At 41.3% G+C, this 14850-nt stretch overlaps 1 protein-coding gene across 1 annotated transcript; it reads left to right on the plus strand.

The window, feature by feature from the left end:
* Positions 1 to 307: 307 nt before the first annotated feature.
* arpc4 (actin related protein 2/3 complex, subunit 4) lies at positions 308 to 11452 on the plus strand. Its single transcript, XM_021609965.3, has 6 exons — positions 308 to 403; positions 5601 to 5719; positions 7350 to 7461; positions 10442 to 10537; positions 10693 to 10863; positions 10941 to 11452. Exons 1-6 carry the CDS (start codon positions 401 to 403, stop codon positions 10944 to 10946), a joined length of 507 nt encoding a protein of 168 aa, XP_021465640.1. The 5' UTR covers positions 308 to 400; the 3' UTR covers positions 10947 to 11452.
* Positions 11453 to 14850: the final 3398 nt, after the last annotated feature.

Genomic DNA, 14850 nt, shown 5'->3' on the forward strand with positions numbered 1-14850 from the left:
ACTCTCAATCAGTTTAACAATTTCGAGATTGATGATGTTTCTCATATGAAGAATGAGAACACCAAAACAATTGTCAGAATGTACTTTTACATAAACATTTTGAAACTGTAAAGGATATCATCAACATGTTCTCATCCTTGTAAATTGGGAAATTATGTAATCAAATAATGAAAACCACATAATTAACAATATGACACTTTTAAATAAATAAAACTAATGTATTCAATGTTCGTGTCTGCTAGATACAATCCATTACTTGTATAGAAACATTTTTGTCCAAATGATATAGGCTCCCCTATAAAGTCTTGTACATGGTGTGTTCCGGTTAGTGCATAGGGTCATGAAAGAGCCATGACAAGTGTACTACTTCCGTCTTCTCCTCCCCAGCGGATATAGAGAAATGGTAAGATCATTTATGTGGTTTACTATGAAAATAAAGACATTTCGACGTTATTTCAACATCAGTCATACGATGAGCAGTATATTGAATATGACATTATTCGTGGTTTACGCGAGGTCTGCGTTAATGCGTATGTTTATCGCTAGATTTGGTTTGGTAGCTAACGTTAGTTAGTTAGCATCCCACCCAAAATGTGGAATCTGTTTTTAGCTAGTGATATAGCTCTAAGGTAAGTTTTTTTTATTTATTTTTAAACTAGTGCCAAATACTGTAATCTAAAGTATCCTTTCAAATGTATTCATAAATATAAACATAATTTAGCTAGTTACCCGAAAATGTATCTGTAGTAGTGCATCAGGGAGGTCGCATCTGTTCTTGTATGTCACTATCAAGATTGTAAATTCAAAACGAATACCATGAGTAAATATTCCCATGCCCCATTGAAATATATATTCCCGAACACTAGCTGGTAGAAGAGGGTAGTTTGCCATCTTGCTAGCTCTCTCGCAAGTAAGGCAGCCAGCCTAGGTATTTAAGACCGCAAATGTTGTCCAAATTTCTGGCCCCAGGAAATATCAGTCTTAATTTGGTGTAAACTGTGGATTCCAAAAGGCTTTAAATATCCATTAACACCAAAAAAATGGATCCTGAAAGGGAACTTCATGCATCTTAAACACTTTTTGTCAGTGGATGTAGGCGTTTTTGCGATGTCCCCAGGTGTTATTTATCAACTTCCACTAGATCAAACCATAACATTTTTTTATCTGTCTTTTATAGTCCTAGTTAGTCTCTTTTATATTCGTTTTTTTCATTATTATTTTAAATAAGATTTCCTGTGTGTCCCTGATCACTTTCCACCCTGTTAGTTTGTTGTAAATCTCCATCTTAAGATAACAACCCCTTCCTACAATGACACCACATTGAGGAAGTGTCATTTCTTTATATAAAAACAGTTGTATCTATTTGTTCATGTTAGTCTGTATGTCACACACATACATTTCCACCCTGTTAAGCTAAACATTTTTTTTAAATGAAAATGTTAAAATATGTTTGATAGAGAAGATAAAGTCCTGTTCAAGTTTTCACAATTATGCTAGATCAATCTTGCTCACTCAGAGCTATGGCTAATTTAGGTTTAACACATCCACCCTGTTAGGATTATGCACCTAACAAACTGGAAAATGCACCCAAAAATGTTGTAAGTATCTGAGCTTGACCAATTGAGTTTTTCTGTCGTGCACTGTCCAGTCAAACATGTCCCTTTTCTGATAGAATAATACAAAAGGTGTGTGTATCGCATAGTAGGAATGTCCCAGCTAACTATGCACTAGCCACTGATCTTGACTCTAGGTTCCATTACATTCCACATAAGTAATCTTCTGTACGGGGGTGTTTTGGTTAGAGTCCAGATGCTTGGTCTGAACTAGCCCAAAGGCCGGCAGATGGCGATATTGATCTGGTATTGAGGGTTTCATCTTACCATCCAAACGCATTGTATGCAGCTGGCAATACACTCGTATCCCCGTGGACTGGTTCGTACCAAAAACATTCTCCATCCAGGCTGTAAAGGCATCAATTTCATCCTTAACTAGATGTATTCATGGCGAGGAGGGGGGGACGGACGGTGGAAATATGCGTACTTTATGAAACACCACTTTTCCACCACCATGCTAATGCTACTACTTGATGTTGCGCCCTTCATTCAGTTAGGGGTAAACAGACTGCTGCAACCTGATTGGCTGAACGTGATACACAATATCTGGAACTATCATACCTAGGCATTAGCCACTTCAGCATGGTGGTTGAAAATGGTGTTTTGTAAAAGAAGTAGGCATATTTTCCTTTATTTTTGCCTTTTTAAATCTAGTTAAGGAAAAATTGGCGTCTTTGCACCCTGAATGGAGAATGTTTTCGGTACGAACCGGTCCATGGGGGCTGCCTACAATACGTTTTGGATGGAAACTCCTCAATATCGGCCTCTGGGCTAGGTCTGAACATTAACCCCCATCACTTTGGAAGCATAAGGACCTAAACATTCATATCAGCAGGAAATTATTTTCTAAAATCAGTTATATTGTTACACAGCTGTTGACGTGCGTGTTTATGAACAATATGAAGACAGCCGACTACTTGTGCTAATTAGCTATCTGTGTCTCCTAATTAGAGGTCGCCCGATTAATCGGAATGGCCAATTTTTTTTTTTACATTTATTTTTAATTAGAGCCGATTTCAAGTTTTCATAACAATCGGAAATCTGTATTTTTGGACACTGATTTGGCCATTTAAATTTGTTTTTTACACCTTTATGCTTCATTTAACTAGGCAATTCAGTTAAGAACACATTCTTATTTTCAATGACGGCCTAGGAACGGTGGGTTAACTGCCTGTTCAGGGGCAGAATGACAGATTTGTACCTTGTCAGCTCGGAGATTTTTACCTTGTCAGCTCGGAGATTCAATCTTGCAACCTTACAGTTAACTAGTCCAACGCTCTAACCACCTGATTACATTGCACTCCACGAGGAGACTGCCTGTTACGCAAATGCAGTAAGCCAAGGTAAGTTGCTAGCTAGCATTAAACTTATCGTATAAAAAACAATCAATCATAATCACTAGTTAACTACACATGGTTGATGATATTACTAGTTTATCTAGCGTGTCCTGCGTTGCATATAATCGATGCTGTGTGTATTCGCAAAAATGGACTGTCTTGCTCCAATGTGTACCTAACCATAAACATCAATGCCTTTCTTAAAATCAATACACAAGTATATATTTTTAAACCTGCCTATTTAGTTAATATTACCTGCTAACCTGGCTCGTTGCCAACTCCGAAAGACTATTTCTCCCTATCAAAGACAGCCAACTTCGCCAAACGGGGGATGATTTAACAAAAGCGCATTTGCAAAAAAAGCACAATCGTTGCATGACTGTACCTAACCATAAACATCAATGCCGTTCTTAAAATCAATACACAGAAGTATATATTTTTAAACCTGCATATTTAGCTAAAATAAATCCAGGTTAGCAGGCAACATTAACCAGGTGAAATTGTGTCACTTCTCTTGCGTTTATTGCATGCAGTCAGTATATATGCAACAGTTTGAGCTGCCTAATTTGCCAGAATTTTATGTAATTATGACATAACATTGAAGGTTGTGCAATGTAACAGGAATATTTAGACTTATGGATGCCACCCGTTTAGATAAAATACGGAACGGTTCCGTATTTCACTGAAAGAATAAACGTTTTTTTCGAGATGACAGTTTTGACCATCTTAATGACCTAAGGCTCGTATTTCTGTATGTTATGTTATAATTAAGTCTATGATTTGGTAGAGCAGTCTGACTGAGTGATGGTAGGCAGCAGCAGGCTCGTAAGTATTAATTCAAACAGCACTTTTGTGCGTTTTGCCAGCAGCTCGTCGCTGTGCTTCAAGCATTGTGCCGTTTAACCGATGTGAAATGGCTAGCTAGTTAGCGGGTGCGCGCTAAAAGCGTTTCAAACGTCACTCGCTCTGAGACTTGGAGTGGTTGTTCGCGCGATGGGTAACTCTGCTTTGATAGTGGCTGTTATCAATGTGTTCCTGGTTCGAGCCCAGGTAGGGGCAAGTAGAGGGACAGAAACTATACTGTTACACTGGCAATACTAAAGTGCCTATAAGAACATCCAATAGTCAAAGGTATATGACATACAAATCGTATAGAGAGAAATTGTCCTAAAATAACTACAACCTAAAACTTCTTACCTGGGAAGATTGAAGGCTCCTGTTAAAAGGAACCACCAGCTTTCATATGTTCTCATGTTCTGAGCAAGGAACTTTAATGCTAGCTTTTTTACATGGCACATATTTTACATGGCACACATTTTTACATGGCACACATTTTTACATGGCACACATTTTTACATGGCACACACTTTTACTTTCTTCTCCAACACTTTGTTTTTACATTATTTAAACCAAATTTAACATGTTTCATTTTATTTGAGGCTAAATTGATTTTGATGTATTATATTAAGTTAAAATAAGTGTTAATTCAGTATTGTTGTAATTGTCATTATTACAAATACCTAAACAAAATTAGCCGATTAATCAGTATCGGCTTCTTTTTGGTCCTCCAATAATCGGCATCGGCGTTGAAAAATCATAATCGGTCGACCTCTGCTCCTAACACCTGTATAAATGGAAGCTAGACACCATAAACATGTTGTCACTGAAAAATACTGTTGACTGCAAATGTTAAAACCGGTTACAGTAAGTGTGTATTTTGCATTTGAAATGATTTTGATATAAGAATTGATTCCCGTTCCAGAGGTAATTCGCCTTTTAAACAGAACATGTAAGGTCCTTGGACTGTTAAGAAGTAACATTAGACTCCTTTAGTCCATTGTAGAACTAGCTATGCACCTGCATCTTTCCTGAATTATTTTTGCTTTGCAGTAAGTAGGTCCAGAGTCTAGATTTCCCTTCCTTATACTCAACACACATAGGGTTGCAAACTTGTCCACTGAAATATTTTCTCGGCCCAAATCTGATGCAGACTGGATTGAAGTAGCTAGATATTTTCATCCTGAAAATGCAAATAGTGGCAGTGCATTCTACAGCTGTAAGGCCTTAGGCCTGAGCCAATGTGTGCCCACTATCCTTATCTATTATAGTCTATGTGAAACAGTGGTATACTTTTAAAGTCACATACGAATGTAATGGTGCAATTGTTCAAACCATGAAAGGCTTCAGCGTGACTAGGCTATATTCTAGGGGTTTCAGTATGTACTCATGCGGTCAATATACTTCCTCTTTACATTTGAGGGATTCAGGGTATATAATCTTAATGGTGATTTCACTAATGTTCAGCAGTCAATGATTTTGCATATTTTTTTGAATGGGGTTGATGGGACTTTTTAAAACTTTTACTGACTAATGTGTTGGTGAGTTTCTGTGATAGTGAAATCAGTGTAAAATCTGCACTGCAGCCCAAGCCCAGCCATGAGCCTTTGCTATGGAATAAACATTATGCCAGGAATTCTAGCTACAATCCTAGGTCTGCATTACTTTTACCTTTCCTCTCGTAAAGATGTGTCGGGATAAGGGCCATTTAGCTTGAGGATAGTAGGTGGCGTGAGGCGGTATTTGGTCGGCAGGGGTAGAGGCTTCCCTCTTCTAACGTTTCTTTCTCCACTCGCTTTCCTCTCTCCCTCAGACAGCGACTCTGCGCCCGTACCTCAACGCTGTGCGTGCCACGCTGCAGGCCGCCCTCTGTCTGGAGAACTTCTCCTCTCAGGTGGTGGAGCGACACAACAAGCCAGAGGTGGAGGTCCGGTGAGTGTCGGTGTTTGTTCGTGTGTATGTGTGCGTGAGAGTGTGTTTGACCTATCATATGTATGTTATCCCCCTCAGGTCAAACGCACTCTCCTATCATGTGTATGCTATCCCCCTCAGGAGAGTGTGTTTGACCTTGCATGTGTATGTTATCCCCCTCAGGTCAAACGCACTCTCCTATCATGTGTATGCTATCCCCCTCAGGAGAGTGTGTTTGACCTAGCACGTGTATGCTATCCCCCTCAGGAGAGTGTGTTTGACCTAGCACGTGTATGCTATCCCCTCAGGAGAGTGTGTTTGACCTTGCATGTGTATGCTATCCCCCTCAGGAGAGTGTGTTTGACCTAGCACGTGTATGCTATCCTCTTCAGGAGAGTGTGTTTGACCTAGCATGTGTATGCTATCCCCCTCAGGAGAGTGTGTTTGACCTAGCATGTGTATGTTATCCCCCTCAGGAGAGTGTGTTTGACCTAGCATGTGTATGTTATCCCCTTCAGGAGAGTGTGTTTGACCTAGCATGTGTATGTTATCCCCCTCAGGAGAGTGTGTTTGACCTAGCACGTGTATGCTATCCCCCTCAGGAGAGTGTGTTTGACCTAGCACGTGTATGCTATCCCCCTCAGGAGAGTGTGTTTGACCTAGCACGTGTATGCTATCCCCCTCAGGAGAGTGTGTTTGACCTAGCACGTGTATGCTATCCCCCTCAGGAGAGTGTGTTTGACCTAGCACGTGTATGTTATGCCCCTCAGGAGAGTGTGTTTGACCTAGCATGTGTATGTTATCCCCCTCAGGAGAGTGTGTTTGACCTAGCACGTGTATGCTATCCCCCTCAGGAGAGTGTGTTTGACCTAGCATGTGTATGCTATCCCCCTCAGGAGAGTGTGTTTGACCTAGCATGTGTATGTTATCCCCCTCAGGAGAGTGTGTTTGACCTAGCACGTGTATGCTATCCTCTTCAGGAGAGTGTGTTTGACCTAGCATGTGTATGTTATCCCCCTCAGGAGAGTGTGTTTGACCTAGCACGTGTATGCTATCCTCTTCAGGAGAGTGTGTTTGACCTAGCACGTGTATGCTATCCCCCTCAGGAGAGTGTGTTTGACCTAGCACGTGTATGCTATCCCCCTCAGGAGAGTGTGTTTGACCTAGCACGTGTATGCTATCCCCCTCAGGAGAGTGTGTTTGACCTAGCACGTGTATGCTATCCCCCTCAGGAGAGTGTGTTTGACCTAGCATGTGTATGTTATGCCCCTCAGGAGAGTGTGTTTGACCTAGCATGTGTATGTTATCCCCCTCAGGAGAGTGTGTTTGACCTAGCACGTGTATGCTATCCCCCTCAGGAGAGTGTGTTTGACCTAGCATGTGTATGTTATCCCCCTCAGGAGAGTGTGTTTGACCTAGCATGTGTATGTTATCCCCTTCAGGAGAGTGTGTTTGACCTAGCATGTGTATGTTATGCCCCTCAGGAGAGTGTGTTTGACCTAGCACGTGTATGCTATCCCCCTCAGGAGAGTGTGTTTGACCTAGCATGTGTATGCTATCCCCCTCAGGAGAGTGTGTTTGACCTAGCATGTGTATGCTATCCCCTCAGGAGAGTGTGTTTGACCTAGCATGTGTATGTTATGCCCCTCAGGAGCAGTAAAGAGTTGCTGCTGCAGCCAGTCATCATCAGTCGTAATGACAAGGAGAAGGTTCTTATCGAGGGCTCCATCAACTCAGTCCGAGTCAGCATCGCTGTCAAGCAGGTCAGGGATATTATTTATTCTAATGTGTATAGTCGATAACCTGTCCTTTACAGGTGCAGTTGACGGGCTTGATTTTGGTGACTTTCATACTTTATTTAAACAATAAGGCCTGGTGGGGTGTAGATGGCCAACATACCACGGCTAGGGGCTGTTCTTATGCAAAACGCAACGCGGAGTGCCCTTAGCCGTGGTATGTAGGCCATATACCACAAACCCCTGAGGTACTTTATTGCTATTATAAAAGGGTTACTAATGTAATTACAACAGTAAACAATATGTTTTGTGTCATACCTGTGGTATATTGTTTGATATACCACTGCTTTAAACCAAACTACCTGATTTATAATTAAGCAATAACGCACGAGGAGGTGTGGTACATGGTCAATATACCACGGCTAAGGACTGTTCTTAATCTAAAATCTATTTAAATAAACACAATTACACAGCAATCTAAACGCCATACCCCATAATGACAAAGCAAAAACTGTTTTTTAGAATGTTTAGAAATGTATTATAAACAGAAATTCCTTATTTACATAAGTATTCAGACCCTTTGCAATGAGACTTGAAACTGAGCTCAGGTGCATCCCGTTTCCATTGATCATCCTTGAGATGTTTCTACAACTTGATTGGAGGCCAGCTGTGGTAAATTCAATTGATTGGACATGATTTGGAAAGGCACAGAGCAAAAACCAAGCCATGAGGTCGAAGGAATTGTCCGTAGAGGCCCGCTTGGAATTTGCCATAAGGCACTTAAAGACTCACAGATCATGAGAAACAAGACTCTCTGGTCTGATGAAACCAAGATTGAACTCTTTAGCCTGAATTCCAAGTGTTACGTCTGTAGGAAACCTGCCACCATCCCTATGGTGAAGCAGGATTATGCTGTGGGGATGTTTTTCAGCGGCGGGGACTTGGAGACTAGTCAGGATCGCGGCAAAGATGAACGGAGCAAAGTACAGAGAGAACCTTAATGAAAACCTGCTTGGGGATTCAGCCTGGGGCAAAGGTTCACCTTCCAACCCTAAGCACTCAGCCAAGACAACACAGGAGTGGCTTTGGGACAAGTCTCTGAGTGGCCCAGCCAGAGCCCGGACTTGAACCCAATCAAACATCTCAGGAGAGACCTGAAAAATAGCTGTGCAGCGACGCTCCCCATCCAACCTGACAGAGCTTGAGAGGATCTGCAAAGAAGAATGGGAGAAACTCCCCAAATACAGGTGTGCCAAGCTTGTAGCGTCACACCCTTGTAGACTCAAGGCTGTAATCACTGCCAATGGTGCTTCAACAAAGTACTGAGTATAGGGTCTAAGTTCTTATGTAAATGTGATATTTCAGTTTTATTATTTTATTAGAAAAAATGTCTAAACCTGTTTTTGCTTTGTCATTTTGGGATGTTGTGTGTACAGTGCAACTTTGCGACCTTTTGCCACATTTCAGGCTTCAAACATAAAGATATAAAACTGTCTTTGTGAAGAATCAACAACAAGTGGGACACAATCATGAAGTGGAACGACATAACAAATCAAAAACTGAAAAATTGGGCGTGCAAAATTATTCAGCCCCTTTACTTTCAGTGCAGCAAACTCTCTCCAGAAGTTCAGTGAGGATCTCTGAATGATCCAATGTTGACCTAAATGACTAATGATGATAAATACAATCCACCTGTGTGTAATCAAGTCTCCGTATAAATGCACCTGCACTGTGATAGTCTCAGAGGTCCGTTAAAAGCGCAGAGAGCATCATGAAGAACAAGGAACACACCAGGCAGGTCCGAGATACTGTTGTGAAGAAGTTTAAAGCCGGATTTGGATACAAAAAGATTTCCCAAGCTTTAAACATCCCAAGGAGCACTGTGCAAGCGATAATATTGAAATGGAAGGAGTATCCGACCACTGCAAATCTACCAAGACCTGGCCGTCCCTCTAAACTTTCAGCTCATACAAGGAGAAGACTGATCAGAGATGCAGCCAAGAGGCCCATGATCACTCTGGATGAACTGCAGAGATCTACAGCTGAGGTGGGAGACTCTGTCCATAGGACAACAATCAGTCGTATATTGCACAAATCTGGCCTTTATGGAAGAGTGGCAAGAAGAAAGCCATTTCTTAAAGATATCCATAAAAAGTGTTGGTTAAAGTTTGCCACAAGCCACCTGGGAGACACACCAAACATGTGGAAGAAGGTGCTCTGGTCAGATGAAACCAAAATTGAACTTTTTGGCAACAATGCAAAACGTTATGTTTGGCGTAAAAGCAACACAGCTCATCACCCTGAACACACCATCCCCACTGTCAAACGTGGTGGCAGCATCATGGTTTGGGCCTGCTTTTCTTCAGCAGGGTCAGGGAAGATGGTTAAAATTGATGGGAAGATGGATGGAGCCAAATACAGGACCATTCTGGAAGAGAACCTGATGGAGTCTGCAAAAGACCTGAGACTGGGACGGAGATTTGTCTTCCAACAAGACGATCCAAAACATAAAGCAAAATTGCTTCAATTATAGAATGGGGCTGTAACCTAACAAAATGTGGAAAAAGTCAAGGGGTCTGAATACTTTCTGAAGGTATGTTGACCATATACTGCAAACCCCCGAGGTGCCTTATTGCTATTATAAATGGGTTACCAATGTAATTAGTAGTAAAAATAAATGTAATGTCATAACCTTGGTATACGGTCTGATACACCATAGCTGTCAGCCAATCAACATTCAGGGCTCGACCCACCCAGTTCATAATATTTTTAATACGCCTATCTTGTTGTGTTGTCGTTACCCAATGGATGGAAGCGCAGCTGTACCATTGTTTTTTTTCTTTCTCTGTTCTGTGAGGCTGTGTTGGTTTGTCATAGACATGAAATTTACTACTGTGATTAGTTGTTTTTTTTTACAACCTGGTGACAATTAGTGGCTATTAGCACCCACCAATCACAGGACAGCAGCTCTGAGTCTGACTGCTTTGTGATTGGTGTGTCACTGCAGGCGGATGAGATTGAGAAGATCCTTTGCCATAAATTCATGCGCTTCATGATGATGAGAGCTGAGAACTTCTTCATCCTGAGGAGGAAACCGGTGGAGGTGAGAGGAGAGGACTGGTGGTACAACCAACATCTCAAACTTATCACATCGAATGGTCACACAAATGGTCTTTTTTTTTGTCACTCAGACAACATTTTTTGCAAGAATTGGGATTTATTAGCCCCCCCCCTTTTCTCTCCTTCATTCGTCCGCAGGGTTATGATATCAGTTTTCTCATCACCAACTTCCACACGGAGCAGATGTACAAGCACAAGCTGGTGGACTTCGTCATCCACTTCATGGAGGAGATCGACAAGGAGATCAGCGAGATGAAGTTGTCTGTCAACGCCAGGGCCCGTATCGTCGCAGAGGAGTTCCTCAAAAATGTAAGTCTTCATGTATGTCGTTCTTCTCACCTAGAAGTTCAAGTTTTATCTGACATCCATGTTTTTGACTTCCGCAGTTCTAAGAAAATTCCCAAACATTCCTTACGCTGATCACGACCGTCATCATGGTTTCTGAGGGGTCCGCATCACAGGACGGAGAGGGGGAGGGGAAAACATTGTGACCAGACATTCGCAATGGAAAAAAGTAAAGATGCATCAGACCAATGGGGTGTTGCCCTACGTCATTGAGGTATCCCTGTGCTCAGAAATATTGATGTTTGTACATACTTAATATTCACAGCCTCGTTTAATTTCTGCCCTTTAGAACAAAGCATTAAATCAGGGCGGGTCCTTAAAATAGAATCCTAATCAATATTAATGAGCACAGGGAAATGCATGGAGATTTCTGATAATTGAAACTATTTCTTTTTTTTTTATATAAATATTATATTCAGACTGTTTTGCTAAGTTTTTGTTACGACACCTGTTTCTTGTGTTAATACACACAGAGCAGACCCTATCATTGATGGAAATGATTGTGATAATAGTGCTGGCAGTGATGAATAAATCCCTTTATTGTTTGTTTGTATTTTGCTGTGTTATTTTACCATAATAGTGTATTGCTTGGACCTGTTTATCTTTATGATGAGAAATTTGACATCGCATTCATTAATCAAACTATTTGGGTAAATTTGTGGACGAAATGCCAGCTAGCTTGTTGGGACCTGTCAGATGAAATGTTTGTCTCTACGCAACATGCCGTAGTAGATATATTACAACTGTATGATGCATGAGAATGGCACCTTGTTAGCTACTACATCATGAATACTATAAATATCCTCAACTATCTAGTAGGCTTTGGTTTGAATTCATATCGTTATTTTATATGGCTGTTAGTAGACCATGGCATTTGCAACGCCAGGACAGGGTGACCCTGGGAATCAAACCCACTCCACTATGTAAAATGTATGCACGCATAACTTTAAATCGCTACTAGCAGTAAATCCATTGGACATTAAGGTAACACTATTTGGATAGTCAATCTGTAGATGCTCTACAGAGTAACATGTTCAACTATCTATTAACCCTAGCTCTAACCATAATTCTAAACCTAGCCCTAAAGGTAACCTTGGCAAGCAGTTTCTTATCAACAGTTTTGATAGTTCAGATTTTCCATGTCATACTATCCAAATAAAGTGTGACTGAAATGAATAATTAGGCTACCAACATTCTCAACAACTGCGTGGCCATGCACACCTCAAACTCAATCATCAAATATGCAGATGAGAGTATGGTAGTGGGCTTGATTACCAACAATGATGAGACAGCCTACAGGGAGGTGGTGAGAGCACTCGAAGTGTGGTGTCAGGAAAACAACGTCAACAAAGGAGATGATCATGGACTTCAGGAAACCGCAGAGGGAGCACCGCCCTATCCACATCGAAGGGACATCAGTGGAGAAGGTGGAAAGCTTCAAGGTCCTTGGCGTACACACAGACAAACTGAAATGGTACACTCACACAGTGTGGTGACAGCGCCTCTTCAACCTTAGGAGGCTGAAGAAATTTGGCTTGTCACCCAAAACCCTGAAACTTTTACAGATGCGCAATCGAGAGCATCCTGTCGGGCTGTATCACAGCCTGGTACAGCAACTGTACCGCAAGGCTCTCCAGAGGGTGGTGCAGTCTGCACAAGGCATCACTAGTGGCAAACTACCTGACCTCCATGACACATACTGCACCCGATGTCACAGAAAGGCCAAAAGATCAAGGACATCAACCACTTGAGCCACTGCCTGTTCACCCCGCTATCATCCAGAAGGCGAGGTCAGTACCGGTGCAACAAAGCTGGGACCAAAAGACTGAAAAAAAGCTTTTATCTCAAGGCCATCAGACTGTTAAATCACTTGCACATTAGAGGCTGCTGCCCTATAGACTTGGAATCACTGGCCACTTTAAGGTTTACATATGTTTCATTACTCATCTCACATGTATATACTGTATCCTATTCTACTGTATCTAAGTCTCTGCCGCTCTGACATTGCTCGCCCAATATGTATTCTTCATTCCATCGCTTTATATTTATGTCTATTGCTGTGAAATTGTTAGATATTACTGTTAGATATTACTGCACTGTTAGAGCTAAAAACACACGCATTTCGCTACACCCGCAATAACATCTGCTAAATGTGTATGTGACAAAGAAAATTTGATTTGAAATAAAACATCCTGCTTCTGTTGCCTGTTTGAGTGTTTGTTTAATAGCCTACTGATTCCGTGAACACCAAGCTTCATGCAACGGCATAATGTCGGATAAAGCAATTTCACAGATTCGGCTGTTCTTAATTACAAGCATAGCAAAGATTAAGGCTTCACTTTTTCTCTCTCGTTAGAACAGACTGGTATTACTAATTTATTTACTGTTTACACTGTTCCAAACAGGCAGAAAAATAATATTGTAATCTAACAGCACCTGTTTGTGACAGACGATGTGCACGCAACTCTCACACCCTCCTTTTTCTTGATCTCCTTGCAATTATTTTTTATAAGTAGTCTTTATCATTAGTAGGCTTTGTATAGTAAATAGCCTTGTATAACTACCATCGAGCTGTAGGCCTAAGAGCGCGTCCTGTTTAGTCTTACCATAACTTAACGTTAGGCCTATATTTCAATATATACGCTACTGTATAAATCATGCTATCACACAGAATAAAATACATTCATGCTTTGAAATGCAATTAAGCATTTTAGTTTTAAAATGAAATAACAAAGGGAGCGTTACACCGAGGAATGAGCGTTACACCGAGGCCTGTACTCTGGAGCAGGATCGATTTGGAGGTGGAGGGTCCGGCAGGGTCTAGGGTGGTGTGTCACAGCATCATCGGACTGAGCTTGTCGTCACTGCAGGCAATCTCAACGCTGTGCGTTACAGGGAAGACATCCTTCTCCCTCATGTGGTACCCTTCCTGCAGGCTCATCCTGACATGACCCTCCAGCATGACAATGCCACCAGCCATACGGATCGTTCTGTGCTTGATTTCCTGCAAGACAGAAATGTCAGTGTTCTGCCATGGCCAGCGAAGAGCCCGAATGCACTGCAGTACTCAATGCAGCTGGTGGCCACACCAGATACTGACCGTTACTTTTGATTTTGACCCCACATGTCTGTGGAGCTTGTTCAGTTTATGTCTCAGTTGTTGAATCTTATGTTCATACAAATATTTACACGTTAAGTTAAGAAAATAAACACAGTAGACAGTGATAGGACATTTATTTTTTTGCTGAGTTTATATTAATTTCTAAAATGTATAGCTGGTTTGAGGTTAAGTCATTGAAGTTCAGAGCTATTGACCATTTAAAATATTGTCGTTGCAGCAGACCAACCTTCAAGTGTCTTCACTGACATGTTCAACCTTTCCCTGACCGTGTAATACAGTTGAAATAGGACGTTTGCATACACTTAGGTTGGAGTCATTAAAACTTGTTTTTCAACCACTATAAATTTCTTGTTAACAAACTATAGTTTTAGCAAGTCGGTCAGGACATCTACTTTGTGCATGACACAAGTAATTCTTCCAACAATTGTTTACAGACAGATTATTTCACTTATAATTCACTGTATCACAATTCCAGTGGGTCAGAAGTTTACATACACTAGGTTGACTGTGCCTTTAAACAACTTGGAAAATTCCTGAAAATTGTCATGGCTTTAGAAGCTTCTGATAGGCTAATTGACATAATTTGAGTCAATTGGAGGTGTACCTGTGGATGCATTTCAAGGCCTACCTTCAAACTCAGTGCCTCTTTGCTTGACATCATGGGAAAACCAAAAGAAATCAGCCAAGACCTCAGAAAGAAATGGTAGACCTCCACAAGTCTGGTTCATCCTTGGGAGCAATTTCCAAACGCCTGAAGATACCACGTTCATCTGTACAAGCAATAATACGCCAGAAAAACACCATGGGACCACGCAGCCGTCATATCGCTC

Source organism: Oncorhynchus mykiss, chromosome 7 (assembly GCF_057628025.1).
Source record: "Oncorhynchus mykiss isolate SJ-2025 chromosome 7, ASM5762802v1, whole genome shotgun sequence".
Lineage (NCBI taxonomy): Eukaryota > Metazoa > Chordata > Actinopteri > Salmoniformes > Salmonidae > Oncorhynchus > Oncorhynchus mykiss.

What these genes read in the sequence shown, in the direction of transcription:
- arpc4 (XM_021609965.3), top strand. An exon ending in AAGCCAGAGGTGGAGGTCCG is followed by an intron (nt 5,720 to 7,349) that starts GTGAGTGTCGGT and finishes TATGCCCCTCAG; the next exon opens with GAGCAGTAAAGAGTTGCTGC. An exon ending in TGAGGAGGAAACCGGTGGAG is followed by an intron (nt 10,538 to 10,692) that starts GTGAGAGGAGAG and finishes ATTCGTCCGCAG; the next exon opens with GGTTATGATATCAGTTTTCT.